The sequence below is a fragment of the Stegodyphus dumicola genome, chromosome 1 (genome assembly GCF_044657685.1).
Source record: "Stegodyphus dumicola isolate Sdum_Otavi_A_Nest chromosome 1, ASM4465768v1".
NCBI lineage: Eukaryota > Metazoa > Arthropoda > Arachnida > Araneae > Eresidae > Stegodyphus > Stegodyphus dumicola.
The window spans coordinates 81,009,136-81,032,623 of record NC_140768.1 but is presented as its reverse complement, the minus strand read 5'-3'; the positions used below and the strand labels follow the sequence as shown (position 1 = coordinate 81,032,623).

The window sequence follows — 23,488 nt, the reverse complement described above, 5'->3', positions numbered from 1 at the left end:
CAGAATATCTCGACTTATCTTGTGACCCCTGCTTAAACATCTGGTACAACCTGTCTCCAGTCTCATCTACCAAGAACTTGTGGCACTCATGCCAAGGCGAGTTGCTGCTGTTTTGCAGACTAAATGTCACAGGTGTTATTGAGGTGGTGGTCATAATGTTTTGGCTCTTCAGTGTAAACTACACATACACTTTGCCTTTTATGATATATTTACATAAATGATTAGATTATGAAAATTCTTAATATTCACAGTGTCCACAAAAGTCCTTAATGCTCTTTATTTTCACAACCATTAGTCATAGACATATAGTTCCAATTCTATTCCAAGTTAAAGTGTAAAAATGTTGTAAATGGTGCAAATATTCATGTTGTTGCATTTTAAAGTTATAAATAAAAATCAGTTTTATGAAAATATTTAAATTTAACGTTTTGCACCCTCTCCTCGTCCTTATATTAGGAAAAATGTTGCACTCATCGTAAAAAGCACAACACAGAAAGTTTGACTTCCATACAACGAAAATTGAACCAACTATTTCATTTCAAAATTAGCAATTTCTGACATCATTTTCAGTTTGCAGTTGATTAAGTATCTAAATTAGGATAATTGCAGGTTGATTTTTGCCCTTTAAATGCCATTTTATGATTTGCTAACATCTTTAATGTATAATTTTGTTGCATTTGATATGCTGCAAGAACTTTTGCACAAGTAATTAGTAAATTTTCGAAGTCTAAAAAAACACTACTGATATTGTAATGAAGTTTTATTATTTTAGAATCACAATCTGGTTAATCATTTATAATTAATGTAAATAACATTACGAGTTGGCTATCTGTCAATACTAAAGCCTGCCAGTGTTTTATAGAGAACAAATTATACATATCTGGAATGATGAACTTCATTTTGAAAAAAATGTATATTGATTAGTATTTTTCACAATAACCTGCATAAAAATGCTGCCATGTTGCTTTGCCTCGTTGGTGTCTTTTACTTCATTTTATATTATGCTTGATACTTGCTATTTGAATCCCAAAGTGACTTGACTCAAATATAAAGACAAAAAATTTTAATTTTACTACTGTGTCTGAGAAGAATCATATTATTTCATCAATTTTAAAGATAAATATATAATACAGTAGTTGTTTTGTATTGCTAAAACAAACACTCTTGAATGTCTTTTTCAGACAACTCATGCCACTTTGAATATGGCAGCTTCACTTAAATCTGATGTAAGAAAGAAGAAAATAAATCACCTAAAATCTAACCCATTTGCCGAACAGTCAGTTTTCACTTATTAGCCTGTAATAAAATGGAAAAATGCCACTGTTGCATCTTTCAAAATTTCTGACATGCTTGCAGTGAAGAAAAAAACCTTTCCAAGATAGTGAATTATCAAAAGAAGCATTTTTAGCTGGTGCCAATTGCTTATTTATGGTATTTTTTAATAAATATGAGATGATGTTATCAGTGCAAAACTTGGGAGTTGTCTGATATTATTGTCACAAGAAGAATGCATGCTTGTTCAAAAGATATGAAAACGCAGTTCATGACTTGTAAATACGTGATCGGTCCTCACTACAATTTGATGAGTCTACAGATGTATGAGACACTGTACAGTTGGCATTTACAGTGAGACTAGTATTTAGTAAATTTTGCTATAAAAGAAGACCTACTGAAAATATTAGTTGGTGTTAACCACTGATGGGGCACAAGCAATGATTGGTAATAATGATGGATTTATTGCATTTAAACATTTCCAAACTTAATTTTGTATCACTGTATCATCCAGTAGGAGGTTTTGTGTAGTAGGATATTACTCTTTGGACACATTATGAAGATAGTCACAAAAGTACTAAACGTTATTCTAGCAGACCCTTTACCCTTTGCACCACCTTTTAAAGGCCCTTCTAGGAAATCCTAATCTCATTCTGCATACTGAAATAGTTATATTGGCTCCTTGCAAGATTCAAATTTAATTGAAGAAATAAGGAATTATTTCTGTACCCAAAATAAGAATTTTGCTCTAATAAGCTTTTGCTGGCTGTAGGATTTAGGTTCTCACAGATATAATTTAGAAATTGAATCATTTAAATTTAGAGCTGTAGGGGAAAGACAACTATATAGCTGTAGTGATAGGGTTTGTTAAGTCGCTAGAAGCTAAACCTGTTTTTGGGGTATCACAGCTATAGGTAATGCTTGTACTTTTTCCAAATAAAAATAAAAAAAAAAACTACAAATGAAAACCGACTTGTCCTCATTTATTTTCTACCTTCAATTACTTCAAGACCAGTTTGAAAAATGTTTCAACGATTTGATATTTCCATTAGTCACCTTTTTCATTAACCTTTTCACTTGCAAAGTAAATATGTAACCTAAATAGTTGCATACGCTGCAGAGTTTATTCAAGCAACTGTTTCTAAAAATTTTGGGCCCTACATGGCCGAGTGTTTAAGACTGCTAAATACTGATAGTTCAACCTGGTTTGGATTCGATCCCAGGTGAATGAGCTGGCTGCATGGTTAGTTTTCATAGTTTTTCCTATGTGTAGTGTGAGTACAAGTAAATTTCCCTTAGAAAGCCCTTCTCTTAGGCAAATGATCCTCTTGGCTTTTCCACATTCAAATAACCTATAAATTTTTTATCTTCAAAATAACATTGTCCTAAAATCCAGTGTATCAAATAAGAACTTCTCAAACATAGTTGACAGAACTTCTTAATGATTGCTTATAAGAAGGAATATCATCATACTCTCTTAATTATGAAGCAAATATCAATAAAATGTAATGACAGATGTCACACTGATTTTAAGAATTACATTTGTTATAAAAATTTATTTTTAATAAAGAATTGTAAACCAAAGCTTCTGTAAACTTTTGTTTGTATTATTTAATAATTATTTATTTTATATAAGAATAGAGTCAATAATTTTTATATCTTAAAATTATGTTTTTGCATTTATTTTCCTTCTTTTTCTTTATACAGTCAAAAGTCGTTAATTCGGACACCCATAATCCGGAATGATCTATAATCCAGACCTCAAAGCTAAAAACTTTCTGCGCGTGCGCGTAAGACCTTGACTAGTGCGCATATGCGTGTGCGCAAGTGCAGAATACCTTTTTGCCTGCGCGTTTAATGTATAACGGACGGTGTAAGCTAAAATTATCTAATTATCTATTTCAGTTAATGTTAATGATTGCATTGTTCCTTAATCTTCGAATTGGATCCCGCTTATTATTTTTTGCAGACTGTAAGAGCAATTTTATAAAAGTAAACTTGAACTTTCGATTATGTCAAATATGACAAATAGAATTTCCGATGCTGGAACTTCCAAAGGATCTACAAAACGAAAGTATGTTTCGATGTCCAACAAACAAAAAGTGGAGTTGCTGAAAAAATGGATAAAGACATGAAGAATGTGACAGAGAGGTTAGTGAAAACGAAAAAATTTCGATTGACAAGTTATTAATCGGTATTCTCGGCACAGCAATTAACGGGACCTTGAACAGCGGAACTTTGTAACTGAACAAGAAATTATGTCTGTTTATAGAATTAAAGAGAAAGTATGATCACATAAAACGAAGCAACTTAAACAACTTACATTGACAGAAATGTTTAATAAATTAAACAAATAAATATTAAGCTTTTTTTTTGTAAATTTTGATACCCTTTAGATCATAATTGTTCTTTATTTCATAAATTACGATTTCATATTTTTAATTTTAGAATTTCTGTATGCCATATTACGAGATTTAAACTGATGATCTATAATCCGGAAAAATCAATAATCCGGAATCGCCGAAGTCCCGACGAGTCCGGATTAACGACTTTTGACTGTATATATATATGTGTGTGTGTATGTAATATTTCCGAGAACATAGAAGAGTAATCAGCTTGCAGTCATCATGGCTGGGAGTTTAAGGCGGTATCCAATGATGACAAAGAAGAATCCAACCTTTGGCATCCGAGTCTTTGCGTTGTTTGGTGGAGTGGGATATAGCAGAAATGATGACACAGAAGAATTTAAATTTATAGCTCCATATCTTTATTCAATGCATACAGCAGATCATTATTCTTTTAGATGAAATTCTTTAAATTATATATTCAATAATGGTTTAAATTAAACTAAGGTTTGAAACTCAATATTACTTTCAATGCAAACTACAACAGATTTACTAATCTTTATGCGATTCCCAAATTCCATAAAACACCATTAAAATTTAGATTTATAGCTAATGGAACTAATAATTACAAGAAAAATATAGACTATTATTTTTCAATTCAACTTAATAAAATCTGTAAATTTATTTTCAATGATTGTAACACTAATCATAACTATTGCTGGATCATTCATAATAACACTCCTGTCATTAATACCATTCATACCATTAACATCCAAAACATTAACTGCTATGATTTTGAAAAATTATATACCTCACTTCCTCTAGAAGAAATCTATACCAGTCTACTTGATCTACCAAAACTTTTCCCTAATATACTCAATATCATGACTCTTGACAAATGGAAAACCTACCTAAAATGCACACTTTTTCATAACTACATCAAGTTTCAAAATCAACTTTTTAAACAAGTCAGAGGATTGCCAATGGGCTTACATTCCAGCACCTCGATCTGTAGTATCTTTTTATTTGTCAAAGAATTTAACTTCCAAAAAAATCTACAACCACAAGAGTTAAAAAAATATAACTTACCAGTATGGATGCACACTTTTAAAATAATTCTACTTTAATTAAACTTAGGAGATAATATAATCAATTTATCAATACTGTTTAAGAAATAAATTATTATATACATATATATATATATAATGTGTATTATTAACTATGTCAGCCCGTAAATTTACTTTGAAAAAATAAATGTGCCTACTACCTCATCAGTATGCTAGAATCTTCTCTAAGGTACAAGAACTTTGGGGCTCGCTGTTCTAGATTATTTAGAAACTGAGATCTTGGACAAAACTCACATTATTAATTCTGAACATTACTTCTGCTGCTTCACCATGGATAACTCTTCTTCTGCAGACAGTGAGCTGATTGCTAACAGCAAACACAATCGAGCAATGATTCCCAAACATTTTAGTCTCATGTTCCAGATGCATGTAGTTGTTCTGTAAGAGATCTCTAAAATGAAATAATAAAGTATAGTAATAATAGATAAAATGCTGGATTATGTACAATTATTTGATATATTGATTATAAATTTGCAATTACAAGTAAATTTATACAGTAAGTAAAACAATAGTTCAAAACTTTTCACAACTCAACAAAACTTGTCTCTCATCTTATGCTCTAAAAACCACTGGAACAAAGAATGTTCATAATAAACATTGTACTTTTATTTGCTCCTGACACCAAAATTTTGGTGACAGTAGTCCTTACTTTTTTATATGCTGTGTCTGCTTTTACAGATTCATCTTCCAGTATCGATAGAGAGGTTCTTATTGAAAGAGTTAAAAGCTATCCCGTTCTTTATAATCCTCTTCACAAAGATTATGCAGATGTAGAGATGAAAGAAAATATATGGAGTAAAATTGCTCAGCAATTAAAGTGTGCAAGTGGTGAGGCATTTGACTTAAATATGTATCTTTCTCACTCTCTCTCTCTCTATATATATGTGTGTGTGTGTGTTTGTTTAAAATATAAAATCTGAAAAAAATTTAGTAACTTAATTTGGCAACGCCTGTATAATTTCTGATTTTAATATAGCTACATCCCCTTCAAATAATCTGTACTGTGTTAATTTCATCTGCATTGCAATAATGCTCTTGATCAATCACCATTCAAAATTTAAACAAAGGATTCTGATCTGTTGAAGTGTGCAATAATTTTTTATTGAAACATATTTATTATTATTATTATTATTTAATACAATGGCAGACACTTGTGTATTCAGCATTGGCCACTCCTAAGGCGAAAAGTAATGACCATTTTACTACAAAATATCTTTTGGTGATTTAAAACAAATGTATGCTATAAAAATTCTCACAGTTAATCGAAAATTTATATCTAATAATACAGAGGAAATGTTAGTATGATGATGAAGTCAATTACAATATTAAAAAGCCATTTTGAAAAATTTGAAACAATATCCACAGGATTTCTTCTTGCTCCTTGCAGACTGATCATGTGTCTTTTATATCATGCTTGTTTTATTACTACTTTATTTTGAATAGAATTATTAATACAGAATTTAAAATCTATGTGTTTCTGTATTATTTTTCATAATTGTAATTAATTTGTGTTGTTTATTATTATCCTAATTGTTTTTCGTCAAACCGGGTAATATTTTGCTTAGTTCCTCTTGTGTTCTGACTGTTTATATACCTGTAGAAGCTTATGTTTTCAGTCAGAACTATTTTACAGGTATATAAACTATAAGTTGGCATTAAGCAGTCTGTCTGTCCCTTACTGAAACATGAGCATGTTTTATGAAAAAAACTAAAAATTTAACATTCATTTTTATGATCGATTAGAAAATATCATCAACCAGTTTGAAATTTCGTGATTTTCTTTCTTTAGAGAAATTTAAAAAATATATCGACAAAATTGCTTTAAACTTTCTTGAATTTTTTAACTAGATATTCGCAAATATCCTGCTGCAGTACTTACGGGAAGTATTTACGCAAATTTTACCGCGTAGGCAAAATCCGTTTCTCATGCTTAGATTCGGTTTTCAATGACATCATTCCTTCGCTAATGAACACCTTAATAACGTTTAGACTCGAGAGTTCAGCTCCATGCTGTTAAAAAAGCTGTTATTATCATTGCTGGATTCGTATAATTATACCTAATTATTATTTCAATGAATTTCAATGAACATTTTTTATCATAACACCCTTGTTAGGCATGGTAGGTATAATAGTCTCTAGCGCATCAAATCAATTAACAATATTAATCAGTGCGTAAAGCATTCCAACAGTAGGTAAGCAAAATAGCACTTACCTGAATCACCGAATTCTTCATTCAGGTGTATCCAAAAAATACGCACAGGTTCAGCTTTTTAAAACTTTAATCTGTACACAAGTTATAAAAGAGAGGTTATTACAAGAAATCAAAAACTACGCATCCATATCCTAAGGCATTCAAAAATAAACTAAACTAAAAATAGAACACTGATTACATCATAAATCGTTGAGCGCGCGGTTAAAACTTACGTAATCAGTTCAATCCGTTATGCGCGCGCACAGGCGGAAGTATCACATATCCAACATCCTCCCACCTTTGAGATTCGAACCAGGGAATCTCAAACCCTAATTCTAGGTTTAATTAATCATCTATATCTGGATCTTTTTTCAGGAACCGTCTCTGGGAAAAAATCGTTAACAGTTCGTTGCTTAGAAGGAGTTATCTTTTGAGCTAATACTGGGTTGTCAGAAGCGGTCTCTGAAAGACAATTTTCATCTGTCTTCGGTTCATTGAGAATAGAATCCTGTTCTGCTACAGGTATAACGGGGTCACTTTTATCAGTCATTTCAAGAGGTATTAACCTAAGCACTCGGAAATTCTCCGTTTTTCATTTTTATTTCTACTAGGCGAACTTGTCCATCTTTAGAAGGATAGAGTTCGACCACCCTAGCCAGGGGCCATTCAATTTTCTTGACGTTATCACTAGAAACCAGAACAATATCACCAATTTGGATGGGTTTCTGATTTTTATGAGATTTCGATGATTGGCGTAAATTCCCTAAATATTCAGTACGAAACCGTTTTCTTAAATCTTGTTTCACACATTGACGGCAAACATGTCTTTTATTTAATAACGATGAATCCAAAACATCAAGATCTGGAATTCCTGTTTCTTTAAGATCATGCAAAAAACATAGAAGGGGTAGGTGGAGTTAAATCATCAACGTCTTCCGAAATATAGGTTAAAGGTCTCGGATTAATCACACTTTCAATGTCACAAATAACGGTGTTCATTTCTTCTAAATTAAGTGAGCTTCTACCTAGAACCTTTCGTAGAATTTCTTTGATTATACCTATCAAACCTTCCCACCACCCACCCCGCAATGGGGCAGCAAGGGGACTAAATTTCCAAATGATCTTTTGAGATCCGCTGTATTGGGAAATGATGTCCCAATCAATTTTCTTCAGCAAATTCTCAGCTCCTGAAAAGTTAGAACCATTGTCACAGAATACATGCAATTTTAAACTTTTTGGTACTTCACAATTGGGAATAAGACATCGAGTAATTTCTATTTCTTTCAGCTTAGAAAGTTCCCATCTCCACTTTTCAAACTTCTTTGCAATGGTGGTAAGAAGTTCAGTATCCCATGATACTTTCAATTTCAGGCGCTCTTGTAGGAGGAATTTTGGTCCCAGTGTAACAGGACAGGTGAAGCCATGGGGATCAAAGATTTTATGTACGGTTGACAGGATTTTTTCTCTTTGTCACAGGCGTATCGTCTTCAACATTTTCTTGTAAATCTACCGCCAAAAAGTCATTCTTTCAGTTCCACTCAAGCCCTAGAACTGGAATATTCTTTTCATTTTTAGGCAAAGGGTCTTCAAAGTCTTGATTATTATAACGTGCTCCCACCCTCGAAGTTCGAATTTGGCAGGGCTAAGAACCAGCTTGGATTCCTCAATAAATTTCTCAAGTTCTTCGGGATTTTCCACACTGGTAACACAGTTATCCACGTTAAAGGATTCCAACAGCTTGGTGGCTGTTTTTTCAAAACGGTGAGGAGCATTCTGTAAATGAAATCGAATGGTTGCTCCCAAAAGATACGGGGAACATGAAGGTCCGAACACAACCCGTCTATGCTGGAAAATTTTAGGTTTGGCAGGATCACCACCTTCCCACCATAAAAACTTTAGATATGGTCGATCACTCTCACTCAGTCCAATTTGTAGGAATGCTCTACGAATGTCCGCAACAACGCCTATTTTCTTTAATCTAAATCGATTCATGATGGCGGGAATGAGCTTGACGGTGTTGGAACTCTTTTCCAGGCAGTCATTGATAGAAGGTGAGTTCTTTTCTCTGGCTGATCCATCAAAGACCGGTCTGACTCTTGTAGTGGAATTTTCTTTCACTACAGCCCTGTGAGGTAAGAAGTGTTCACTTTCTTCTTTACAGGAATTCTTAACTTCTTCAATAATGCCTTCTTGAAGCCACTCTCTAAACACTTCTTCGTATGCTTCTAAGTTTCCATTCCTCTTCAGTGATTCAACGCAGCCCTTTAGCCTTTGTTCTGCAACATTTTTGCAAGTGGGCAAAGGAGGATGGCCTTGTATCCACGGGAGACTTACAACGTACCTTCCATCGACATCTAATTTTAAACTTCTGTTAAAATGTTCTTCAGCTGCCATCTCAAGCTCTTGTCGAGTTCCCTTCTCTCCAGGGTCCAAAATTCCAAGTGTATCAAGTCGCCATAAGTCTGAAATTTTTGCATCGTTTACGTGTAGCGACATAACGCTATTCGTGCTATCTGAAGTTTCGATCGTATCAGTCTTACCCATTAGTGTCCATCCAAGCCACCTTTCCATCAAGACTAGACCTGAGTCTAACTATTTTATGTTTCCAGTATACAGTTTACCTACATCAGCCCCTACGAGTCCATGAATATCGTCAGGAGAGAATTGATACAACAGATCTACTTTATTATTCAAATCAGACAGGAAAATTTTATATTTCTTAATTTTAATCATAAATTTACCATGCGGTATTTTTGGGACATCGGAACAATTTTTTTCTTTATTTAACACCTCGAAATTAAATCAATAATTATCCGAAAAGTCACTAAGGCGAATCAAATATCTCTGATGTGTTTCCGTAGTTTCTATACCGCTGAACAAACTATGTGTTAAAATTTCTTCACCAATACATTCATTTCCCATTTCCATTATTGCAAAATTTGACAAGTAAGATTTACTGCTACCTGAGTCAATTACAGTATTCATTTACAATACCCTTATGTATTTCGTTTTATTCGTATTCCTTAGGTGAACAATAAGTGTTTGCAAGAAAACTCTACGAGTAGCTGTTTTGTTAGACAGAGTGGAGTCCTTACTTTTGATTTGTTTCTCCTCAACCTGGAGCGATCGTTTCGAATTTTCGGGATTACATTTTTCAGTACACATTAATTTAAAATGACCCTTACCGCAAATCTCACACGATGGTACTTTCATTTTACAAAATCGAGAAATATGCTTTCTTACTGCTAAGCATCTGAAACATGCACCCCTTTTTTAACAACATTTGCTTTTTCTCTTCATAAGGCAAATTATCAGCATACCTACACTGGCTACTCATATGTGCTTTGTTACAAAATACGCAAGTTTCCTTTTTAATATCCGAAACGTTACATAACTCTGCAGCTGTCGGAGTAAATCTTTCTCATCGTGCTGACGCGGGTGAAATAATTTTGCTTTCGATTTCGGTTTCACGGTTAAATCTGGTCCGTGCTCTTTGCTTTCAATCTCGTGACATAAAAATTTCATCAGGTTATCTAACTTATCAACGGTTTCTTCTTTAGATGTTAGGGATATGGAATTCAAATTTCTTCCCCAAATTCTCAATATGTCGACAGGCAAACAAGATTCAATCAACGGATACAATATTGAAGAATAATTTGCGCTGGAAACACCTAACATATTTAAAGACCTTATAAGGTTCAATCTTATCGTAAAGTTTAAAAAGAGGCATTTTAGGGCCTTTACCGATTGCGTTATTCATCATCAATGAAAGAACTTCTCTAATATACACTTCGATTAACATGTCAGTTCGACCTAATCTCGCCTTTAAACATTGTATTATTACGTTTTCATAATTATCAGCTGTGGCCAGAAATGATTCAAACAGTTCTCGTGCTCTTGAACCCTTTAATGTAGCTTGTAATAAATACTGATATTTACCCTCCTTCGCGATTTCATTATCTTTGTGTATCCTCTCAAATTGTGCCCAAAATGACAACCATTCTTTGATATCACCGCCGAACAACTTAAATTCTATGTTTAGCAAGCTTAAACTTACGTTTTGATGAATCATTAACTATTTGAGAATTAGATAAATTTGTATCAATAACAGTAGAGTTTTGGTTTGCCAAGTGAATCCGTTTTTTCGCTCTAAATTTCCACAACAGAATTCTTTCGCGATATTCTTCTGTAGTTTGAATCTCTTCATCGAATTCTTCTGGTTTTAAAGTACTTTCGATTTCAGAATCAGCTATCTTAAGGGATTCAAACTTATCATTCAAGAGTTCTAAGTCTTCTTCTAACAAATTAATATCAACAGAAGACTTATTTAGTTCTAATTCTATTTTCTTAAAAAGTCTGGTAATGGATGTTCTCAAACCACCTCTCTTTTTCTTTAGTAATGTCTTCTACTGACATGTTTACTGAATCAAACATATAACATATAAACTCTTAAAGAATTCAATTAGTGCCTTTCAAATTCAAAATTCATAAAATTATTGATATCAATCTGCGATTAATTCGCTTTCGTCTCGGCACAGGATGCCAAATTAATATTGCGTCAAATCAATAGACAATATTAATCAATGCGTAAAGCATTCCAACAGTAGGTAAGCAAAATGGCACTTACCTGAATCACCGGGTTCTTCATTCAGGTGTATCCAAAAAATACGCACAGGTTCAGCTTTTGAAAACTTTAATCTGTACACAAGTTATAAAAGAGAGGTTATTACAAGAGATCAAAAACTACGCATCCATATCCTAAAGCATTCAAAAATAAACTAAACTAAAAATAGAACACTGATTACATCATAAATTGTTGAGCACACGGTTAAAACTTACGTAATCAGTCAATCCGTTATGCGCGCGCACGGGCGGAAGTATCACATATCCAACAGTCTCCAAATTCAGTGGAATCTTAATTTTAAGATCTTATTAGGACGGCTAAATGGTTCATAATGTTGAAAGCTGGTGAATATATTGTGTTATTAAAAAAACAAAAGTGTTGGTTCCCCCAATTTCTATTGTTTTAAATCCAAAAATAAATAAATATTTTGTTTTCGTAATTCCACTTCAAGAAACATATTCTTACTTGCGTATGGGTTCATAATGGATTGAATGCACACACAACCGATGATAGCTTAATAAAATTTGTTTTACCAAAAGGAAAACTTTACGCTTCTGGAACTTTCCACAGTACTCATACAGCTGTTCTCAGAAGCTACATTTCAAACTACTAAGAAAGTTAAACACAACACAATGTAAAGCGCATCTAAAGGCTCACACATAGATATCTCAATACTCCTCAGTCGAACTGAGAAACTGAGAGCTGATGCTCTCTCCGATCTTATATAGTTTCCCTCTGGCCGCTGAGAAATTTCTGTAACCTTTCATTTGTCGAAATTGCTGGAAGGTATATACGGATGTTAGGTTACATATTAGGATGTTAAGTTACATATTAGGGCCGGATGCGGATACAATTACATATAGGAATCAATTACAGTTATTCATTTACAGTATTAATTAGTTATACAGGGACCAGACCAGAATGTCGCCAAATGATACTCAAGTTCGACAACTTCTGGCGAATTTTTACGAAATTTGTCGACGAAATTTAGTCATCTAAACTATCTCCAGCTTGGCGGTATGCCGCCAGTTTAGCGAGAGAACCATTTACAATGTTAAATAGACTTGCCCCTGCAATGTTAGTTTATTAATAAAAATTAATAATTAATTAATAAACTAATTAATTACTAATTTTTATTAATAAACTAACATTGCAGGGGCATTTTAATTAATAATTTAATTTATTAATTAAAATTATTAAATTAAAATAAATTTAATCACTAATAATTAATAATCATTAATAGTAATTAAATCATTAAAAATAGAATTTCACTAAAATTATTTACATGTATAAAAAATGCATAATAATGTTTTAAAAAATAATACTTTTTTCTGTAACTTATAAGTTGTTAGTTAACATTAACAGGTGTTTTAGTTTTGCTATTTTGATGTAATCATGTATATCAGGTGTTTTAATTATTATTTTATTTACTCATATGTTTATTCAAATTGAAAAGTAAGGACGGTGCAGTTAAAGTTCTCTATCATGCCATTTGACTGTGGCTGTAAAGGTGTCATTTAGGATTTGTCTATGCGAACTCTTTGCTACAGAATTCTGTAATTATACACGAGGTAGAGGACCTCTTGAGGACCACCGTGACACTACGAAGGCATGCTGGAAGGAGGGAGAAAATACCTAATAACATTTTCTCACTGACACAGTAGATCATAAAATGTAGATTCTTGATTCGAATTAACATACTGTTATAAATATAAATGTAAAAAAATTATTTGAACATTTATATTTTATTCATCATAAGGATCATCAAGGTCTAATCGTACCTATCCTCCTTAGTGAATTTTTGGTGCATCTAGCTGAAAGTCCGATAAATATAAGTATAGTAAATGCATTGTTGTTCAGTGAAGTAACAACGCCAACAAAGACAGAAATCGTAGCACAGAAATTTTACCCACCAGTGATGTATGAGATATAAGGCATTGAAATGACAAGGCTATCAGGAAGTGCATACTGAATTCATTACTTTGTTTGCCCACTTTTAGAAGTTATAACGAATTTCACATTACATAGCATTGACCAATAAAAATCCTGTCTAACTATCTATGGAATGTCATTTCATGTTGATCCGGTGCTCATCTGTACATATAGTTTTCACATTAGATTAAACTTAGGCATTCGTTTGTTTTGTCCTATTGCAGTGTGACTACATGAAGGCTTTGTAAGAGCAAAGGACTTTTGATTATAAGATATCAGTAAGGTATTGCTGAGTATTTATAATGCCTAAGATTCATAGAGGGTGGCAGCATGAATGAAATGTTCTATCCTCCCAAACCATGACCCTCACACTAGGTCTGCTATGATTCCTTAGAAAGTAGTCTTCACATGCCGTTCTTGATTGTTGCGGCGAACGAACGCCCGACCATTATGTCCCGAGATTCATCAGATAAGCTAAATTGCTCCCTTTCGATGTTCAAGTGTGTTCGTTTTTTGCAGTATTGACGCAGAGTCGGATTTAAACTTTTAGGTGCCCTTAAGCGCTCAAAAGATGTTGGTGCCTCACGTGATACATTTACAGTATAATGCCTTTTTCCCAGTTTCTTCTCTCTCTCTCTCTCTCTTGGTTTTGGATTTCTTCTTTGTTTTATTCTGGTTCTCTTCTGTCTTGGTCGTAGCTGTTAATTCCATGGTAAAAACAGCAAAGAGATTTTTTTGTGGTAGCCCCTTTCCATGAAATCGAAGGACTCTTGTGGTACATCCTTACCTTGATGCGCTAAGCCTGCATTATTTTGCTTAATGCTTAATCTAGCTTTGCACTGAAGCCGCTGCTAAATTTCACAAGGGTCGAAGGGAAAATGGCAGTAAGTTAACCGAACTTCATGCCGTCACAGCAGTGATTGCTGGCGAGCAATGCCGGTCAGACGTCGCCTATGGTTTTATAATATTATAGTAGTTTTGGTATGATTAACAGCTCCATGATTTTTCATACTTGACGCTTGATACCAAATCCTTCTCGTCGATCGTCGAATCTTCCCCCATGTGTAGCTTCCTCGTATGTGAAACTGACGGTGAAGATGTTTCCCCCAACAAGAGAAATAATCTGACAGGGCAAGAAATCACCTTCCCGCAGTCTGAATGATTCTTCCTTTTGCAGAGTTTCTCAGCAGCTTACGAAGTCCCTAGGCATGTTTGTATAATGCATATATAAATGGTAAGGAAGAGAATTATACAAATGTATTAATTGATTAAGAGTGAGTGAGTGAATGAGTGCACCGCTATGATGGCTTCCGACCACGGACATGAACCAAACGGAATTATATACCATCACGGCGGGGAAGACTCCAGAGTAACAAGGTTGAATATTATAAACTAATAACAGTTTTTTCATATTGTTAACTGCAAGGCACTAAGCGTTATTCTGGTTATCTGCTTTAAGTTCTGAACTTTTGAAACATTATAATATTATCCACGGTTTTTTCTGCTTAGGCAGTGTCCTGAGATTTTCTCTATTTTATCAAGGGCTATTCTGTTTTTGAGTGTGTTAGTCGTCCACATTGCCCAGGCACAGTCCGCTGGTTTCTTCAAGTGCCAGGTTCTTGTATGTACACAGTGGAAGTAATAATGGTCCGTGTCGCCTTCCTCTCCGCATTCGCAGAAAGGAGTATCCCTAAGTCTGAATCTGTTCAGGTATACTGGGAATGGTTCATGACCTGTCAAGAACTGTGTTATGCTAGCACAGTGGGTCTTTATTTCCATGTTAACTTTTGGCAGTAAGCGAAATGTCCTTCGTCCTACCTCTGCCTCTGTCCATCTACTTTGCCAATTTTGTAGCAGACTTGTCAAAGTTGTTCGCTTAATATGAGACCAAGGAAGTTTAGTTGGTCTTTCTAATATATCCGTGCAGTTGGCTGCCTGCTTGGCCAGTAGGTCAGCGGCTTCATTGCCTTGAATCCCTGTGTGAGCGGGAACCCATTTTAAAGTGGGTCTTTGCGAAATAGGCATTGTCAGAAGCTGTTTCTGAATTCTGTATGCGAATGGACTCCGGCTGTTTTGACTTGCGATAGCCGCCAGACTTGATGCCGAATCACTGAGTATGGAGAATTTCTCCTGTTGACATGTGTTCGCATATCTAATTGCAGCACTGATAGCTAGAAGCTCTGCTTGGTACCGAGTTGTTCGAGCCTAATTTCCTTTTCCACTCGAATGTTACAACTCCATTTTCTAGTCTACAGAAGGCGCTGCCCGTGCCGTTCTCAGTTTTGGAGCCATCTGTGAAAAGGTTATTACTGTACCTCTGAATTGGTTGGTCGTTTATACTGATACCGTCAGAGAGATTAAAAGCTGCTGGATGAAAGTTATTGCAGTTGTTTTGCTTCTCGTAGTCCGAGTGGTGATAACCATGACCCCAGAGTGTTGAAGTTTGACCCAGCCTGGTAACCCTTACGATAGCTGCCTCCCTTTCTACTATCAAATCTAGGGGAGGAATTCCTGCTAGTTGTTGTAGGGCTAGTGTTGACGTGGTACGGTAGGCCCTGCATACTTGAAGTAGCTGCTGTCTTTGAATAGAGAGCAGGGATCTTTTCATATGAGAGGTAAGTTCGCCACCCCAGATTGCTGCTCCATAAGTTATTACTCTTTCTGTAATGGTTCTATGCCAAATTTTTAGTAGCTTAGATGAGATACCCCATTTATGTGAAGTCATGCGTCTCATGTTGTTGCTTAGGATGCTAATTCGAGTCTTAAGATTCCTGACATGTGGCATCCAAGAAAGTCTGTTGTCGAGTAATAGCCCAAGATATTTCAATTGAGGGAAACATTTTACGGGTATCCCATGGAGTTTAATGCTTGGGTTGCATCTTAGCTGCCTGCTGCGTCCTATGAGCAAAGCTTTAGTTTTCTCTGCTGAAATCTGAAGCTTATGTGCTCTGGCCCATTGGGAGAACAGATCAAGACAGTATTGAGATCTCATTTCGAGGTTACTTCTTCCTGCCACAACTAGCATAAAATCGTCCGCATAGGCTATGATTCGAGCGTATTCTATGCTCTCAAACTGACGAAATGCCGAGTTTGCCACTATATTCCACAGTGTTGGTCCAAGGCATGACCCCTGTGGGCATTCTCTAAAGACATTTTTGACATAAAGACTGTTGGGCACGCCATGTTGTGCAGCAAATTTATTACGTCTGGCCACCAAAGGGAGTCAAAGGCTCCCTTGATGTCAATGGCTATTGCATTGCCAGTGAGTGCAAATTGTTATCCTTGTTCTGTTTGATAGTGGCCATTAAGTCTTTTATGGCATGTTCAGTTGAGTTGCCCATTCGGAATCCATATTGGTTGGGATGCAGGGCGTTGTTCCTTTGCAGGAAGAAGTCCAATCTGTAAAGAATTACTCTTTCCAATACCTTACCGAGCGCTGGCAGTAGACAGACTGGCCTGTAAGATGTAGGTTCTGCCGGAGTTTTGCCTGATTTTAGGAATAACGCCACTTCTACCAACTTCATATTTTTAGGAAAGTACTGATGTTTCCAGCAAGCTGAAATGACCGCAAGGAATAGTTTTGGGAATTCCCGGTGTATCTCTCTAATGATGATATTATCAATTGATTAAGAATGGCGCGAGGGGTTTTCGGCATTTTGTGTGCTCGTACTCTTTCACGACATTTGGCGTGCTTCTGTCACGAGCTGGGTAAATTTTGTAAGATATGAAATAAAATAATAGCTACGAACATATGAATGACGGAATGAGATGAAGAATTGTCGGTAGATAGTGGCAGGCCAGTCACAAGCGCAGGTCGCTACAGAACTCAGTGTAACGGCCAGTGTCGTCTGCAGTTTGTGGAAACAGTTTCAGATCAATAGATCCACCAAGCGCAGGTCGCTACAGAGCTCAGTGTAATGGCCAGTGTCGTCTGCAATTTGTGAAAACAGTTTCAGATCACTAGATCCACATCGAGAAGACCTAAATAAGGTCTATCAAGATCCACAACGACGAATGTGGATCATTATTTGGCAGTTTCAGCGCCGTGATACAGGACTGCTGCAGCTTCAAAACTCTCACGTGAGCTGTATGCTAGCGCTGGACTGTCGAATTTCTTGGGTCTACAATTGCCAGAAGACTTCATGAGATAAGATTGTACGCCAGAAAACCGGCCGTTTGCGTCCCGCTCACCAAATGCATAATAGAGCGCGTTTAGCGTACTGCAGATAACATGAACCTTGGATAAGACCATGCGTTTTGAGATTCAGCCTGAAGACTGATTCTCGCTATAGAGAGAATGGAACACGATACCATACCTCAGGAAAAACGATCATTACGTTGATGGAGGTATAATGGTTTGAGGAGGACGCACAGCCCTGCATATGTTTGATAAAGGCTCCCTGACATCAGGAAAAACGATCATTACGTTGATGGAGGTATAATGGTTTGAGGAGGACGCACAGCCCTGCATGTGTTTGATAAAGGCTTCCTGACAGGTATAAGGTATAGAGAACAAATTCTAAGAATCTTATGTTCGACTTTTCAGGTCCGCAGTTGATTCTGGGTTTCTATTAATGGACGACAAAACTTGTCCACGATTATGTGGAAAGTGAGGATATTCGCCGCATGGATTGGTCAGCCACATTTCCCGGCCTTAACCTTATAGAACCTGGTCTGGGATGCTCTTGTGAGGACAGTTTCATTATGTCACATCCCATCCGAGAACCGTTCCGGAATTGGAAACTGCCTTGCTGCAGAAGGGGGGTCAACTGCCACAGGGATTCCTCCACTGCCTCCTATCTAGGTATGCCATCATGCTGCGCGACCTGTCTGGCTGTGAGAAGGGACCATATCCCATATTAGACTTTTTAGTTTGATATCACAATGGGTATTAAAAAATCCCTGTACTATGAGTTCTGCTGATACTCATTCTTACATAAAATTACTGCGAAAAAAAAAGGGGGACAGTTTTATATCTCCCGTTCTACTGGGCCGATTGACGAAATTCAACTTGCGTTTTTCATGTCTCGAAAGTGCGACTTAGGACGTGTAGATTTATATACGGCATTTTTCTAATATAGGTATTTTGACATAAAATCGGACTTTTTCTGAAATGACATGCCAATTTTTTTTCCCATATTTCAATTTTACGACTCAAATTATACAAAACTGCCAAGTTTTGTAAAAGTCGCATAAGTAATTTTTAAAAAATTAGCTCTCAAAATTTTAGCTCCTGAATGTTAATTGAATTTGATATATATTTATTAATCTCTCTTTTTTTTATAAAACTTACTTGATTCCTTCTTTCACAGTTCGATATTTAGGTTCATTCAAAATAAAATTCGTCCACATTTTATGATTATTTTTTTTTTAATTTATATTTTTAAATAACTTTTATAAATTTTTCTAAAAAATTTTTGAATTATAACCTATAAAATTTTTACCATCATCTTAAAGTGGATGTATTTCTAAGCATACCTGCAAAAAATTAGAGTTTTTTAATTCAAAATTTCCTAAGATATACGTAAATTTGCATATTGGTATGTTTGTTATAAGCGATAATAATGCCAAATGTGATTTACACACTTTGTTAAAATTATTTGAGAGTAATGAACGATGACCTTTTTCCGCTTGTGTACAATGAAAAAAAGGAAAGGAAAGTAGGTTGCTATAAATTAAGAAGTCCGCCAAGTGAATTCTTGGCGCAAACTGGAAAAAGTGCATCCAAATGAATTTTTAAATTTCTCCATAAATTTCTCACCCAATTTTAAAAGTCCGATTTTGTGTCAAATACCTATGTTAGAACAATGCTATATATAAATCTAATGTATAGCCTAAGTCGCGCTTTTGGGACATGAAAAACGTGATTTGAAATTCGTCAATCGGCCCTGTAGAACGGGTAATATAGTCCTTTTTTTTAGTTCATGCCATATTTAATCTGAAGTACTTTCCAGTAGTTTTCAGAAATTCGCCATAATGTGTATATTCTGTTAATTTTCCGGGTTCATAGGCTGCCAAAATTGTAAACATTTTCTGTACGAAGCTGATTTTTCATTTACATTGTGTGATAAATAATTTGTATTGATTGATTCGAAAAACGATTTCAGAGTATTGCAGTTTCATTGAATAACCATGTATTTGGTTATATTTGTTCGTATTTTGTTGTATAATGATTTTGATTTATTTTTTAATTATTGTATGTTTATTTTTATTTCCTTTCTATTTATTTGTGCTCTACAACAGTTGCTTAAAACTGCATGCGGAGCGAATCCTCGATCTGAAAACAGCTGACGGGCTAGATTTTTTTTAGATAAAAATTTCTTATTAACAAAATAAAAAATATTTTAAATAAGTTTTAAGTTTCGCGTAATGAATTTTATCAAAATATACATAAAACAATAATAAAAATATCGCAAAGGGAAAAAAAAATCAAATTTATATTCCTTTTCTGTCTGAAATCTAAAGTTTGGTATCTGCAAAAAATTTTTGTTGGTTAGACATTTAATTCAGATATACTGACAGCTAAAGATTAAATTTTTAAACTGACATTTATTTCAAATACTTTTAAAATGTTTAATTAATCATTAAATAACTTACTTTAATTTAAACTAAACAAACTATGAAAGCTTTCCAAGTTTTCAGAGAAAATTTTCGAAGTGGCACAAAACTTGAGAACAAATAATGACAATCTAACTAGTCTTTCTCTAATGTATTAAATTTTTCTTCGATGCAAAAATAAAATTAAATACTTATATGAGTTGAAAACTTTAACACAGATAGCATATAATTTTTAGGCTTTAATTGAAAGTATTAAATTTGCAGTGACTGTGGGGTTTTTTGGGGGGGGAGTAATTGTGTACATACTGCAATAAACAATAAAAGAAACCATGAAAACATTAATAATTATGGCATAGAAATATAAACATAAAATAAAAAGAACATGTGTATAAACTTGCACCATTATTTATTTCAGATTCGAAATGTCTAGCGAAACTTTTTCTTTATGTTTGTAGACTTTTTCAGCGATTTAATTTCCTTGTTTGTTTGCCACTCAATTATTGCAAAAAAAAAAAAAAAAATCTAAGGAATCAGTTAAAGAAATTAAATTACTAAAATTTTTCTGTTCGCCTAGTTACAAGGATGGGGAAAAAATGTATCGTTGCTTATAATCACTGTGCACATCATATGTCTAATAAAACCCTCACCACTATTTTTGAAATCGTACAGTTTGGCATTCCATAAAATTTAACGGTTCATACCAAGAAATAGAAGATGAAATCTAAAATCTTGAAATTACAACTCAACACCTCGAAGAGGAGAGGAGGAAAAAATTGTAAAGCTTAAAATTCTTTTGAATGTATATTTAAAAAATTTATAATCATGAGTTAAAGAAGATTTTTGCAATTTGATCATCGATCGCAGTCTGAAGTACTTTTTTAGCTAGGTAACTCCAATGGGAATATGAGTTTAAAAATTAGTCCCCTAGTAAATAGATATATAAAACATATATCCAACATGAATTTTTCAAGTGACAAAAAAAATTTGCTTTGATATAATTTCAACGTTCTGTGAAGATTTGTGTACTTATTTAATAAAGGACAGAAATCCATTTTTCAGAGAGTAACTGCACTTTGATTTCGTTTGATCGCTTGCAACAAATGTTTCCCGCAAAATAAAAAATTTTGCCAAGATCCAAAATCTACTTAAAAGAATAAACATATCGAAGAGGTATTTCAGTATTATCATTCAGTATTTTCAGAAACTTTCTCAAAAATTCCTAAACGAAACATGTTTTGTAGTAGTATGTGTTTATTTTTATGAGTAATTTAATTTATGTAATTTTTATGGGTTATTTAATAACTTTTGTTTTAGGGTACAAAGTAGAAGAACAGTGGCTCAGGTTGAGAAAGGGATACAAATCAGCCTTACGGCAACAGAAAATGAAAGGAAATGGAAGATGTGAAACAAAGAAATGCTGGGCTTACGAGAAACAAATGGGATTTTTGCTGCCTTTCCTGACAGACAGATCTGTTTCACCTTCGGTCCAGAAAACTGCAGATGGAAAAATGTCTCATCCGTTTCAAGAAGAATGCAATGCTCAAGACGAAGATAGCAGTTCATCAAGTATTATCACCTGTGATGATGCATTTAATAATCATTACTTATCAGAGCGTTCGATATCAAAGACTTATCCTGTGACGGAAAGACCTTTAAACGAGAGCAGCATGATATCTGACGACAGAGAATCAGCGGGGACTCCAGATCAACGAACTGCCAATGAAGAAAGTTCTGGTTCATTTAAAAAAGAGCATGATCTCCAAGACCAAGATGGCAGTTCTTCATTTAGAAGGATCCTTCCTGATCACACATTTCATAATTATCACTTATCAGAACTTTTAAGACCAGAGCAAATAAAATCAGAGCCCTCTTCTGAGACGGAAATACTTTTAGACAAAAGCAGCAGGATATCTGAAGGTATGGAATGTGGATCAAGGAGGACCTCAATTCAAGAAACTACAGATGAAGAAAATTCTGGTCTGTTTCAAAAAGAGCATGATCTCCAAGACCAAGAAGGCAGTTCTTCATCTAGAAGCATCATTCCTCATCACACGTTTCATAATTATCACTTATCAGAACTTTTAAGACCAGAGCAAATAAAATTAGAGCCCTCTTCAGAGACGGAAATACTTTTAGGCAAAAGCAGCAGGATATCTGAAGGTATGGAATGTGGATCAAGGAGAACCTCAATTCAAGAAACTACAGATGAAGAAAATTCTGGTCTGTTTCAAAAAGAACGGGGTCTCCAAGACCAAGAAGGCAGTTCTTCATCTAGAAGGATCATTCCTCATCATACATTTCATAATTATCACTTATCAGAACTTTTAAGACCAGAGCAAATAAAATCAGAGCCCTCTTCGGAGACAGAAATACTTTTAGACAAAAGTAGCTTGATATATGAAGATATGGCCAGTGGATCGAAGGGGACTTCAATTCAAGAAACTGCAGATGAACAAAGTTCTGGTCTACTACAACAAAAGGCTAATCTTCAAGATCAGGCAGACAGTTCTTCATTAAAGGGAATCTTTTCTACTGAAACGTTTCATAACTACTTTACGTCGAAACCTTTAAAACTAATGCAAATAAAAGCTCCTTCGACGAACAGATCTATAATTCAATCCAGCATATCTAATGATAGACATTTTGGATCAAGACAAATTCCAGATCAAGGAATAACAGATGAAGAAAGTTCTGGTCCGTTCCAACAAAAGGCTAGTCTCCAAGGCCAAGAAGAAAGTTCTTCTTTAAAAAAAATTGTTCTTGTTGACACATTTCATAATTACTTTTCATCGAAACCTTCGAGAGCAAAAAAGCAAACAAAATCTTCCCGTTTGACGAAAAGATCTTTAGGCGTATCCAACCTAGTATCTAACGACAGGGACTTCAGACCAAAGAGCACAATGGACAGTATATATAACAATGAGATTGAAAAAACTGATGCTTTGTATCAATTTTTTATGTCAATGTATTATACTACTAAAACACTACCAAGATCATTACAAATGAAAGTACAGAAAACTATATTTGATGTTGTCTTAGAAGAAGAAGAATCTGTAGGTAATATTTAAAAAATGCATGACTTTTGTATGAGGAACCTAGCATTGTAAGACGTTTTCTAATTTCATATTAATTAAGAAGTAAATATACCAAAACATACTGTTTTTTTATGTAAATTACAGTAGTGCAATGCAAAATAAAAATATAAAATTCATAAACTTGTCTCTTGTTTTTATGGTATAAACGAAGTGGATTCGTAAATTATTGAATATATATATATATATATAATGTTGTATGAACTTAAATCCATTTAGTGCGAATACAAGTTATTATTACTTGCGCAATTGCTGCAAAGTTAGTTAATAATAATTTATTTCCTAAACCGTATTGATTAATTGATTTAAATTATTATATATATATATATATATATATATATATATAT

General features: G+C 34.4%; 1 protein-coding gene across 2 annotated transcripts in view; it reads left to right on the top strand.

Moving 5' to 3' along the window:
- The window catches only part of LOC118196615 (uncharacterized), a 96,055-nt gene extending 72,791 nt beyond the window's left edge, over nucleotides 1-23,264 (top strand). For both annotated transcript variants that reach the window (XM_085816915.1, XM_035368084.2), the window contains exons 5-6: nucleotides 5,423-5,572; nucleotides 21,364-23,264. In XM_085816915.1, coding sequence (XP_085673041.1) covers nucleotides 5,423-5,572; nucleotides 21,364-23,117 — 1,904 coding nt within the window. In that variant the 3' untranslated portion in view covers nucleotides 23,118-23,264. The remainder of the gene's footprint in view (nucleotides 1-5,422; nucleotides 5,573-21,363) is intronic.
- The last annotated feature ends 224 nt before the right edge of the window (nucleotides 23,265-23,488 follow it).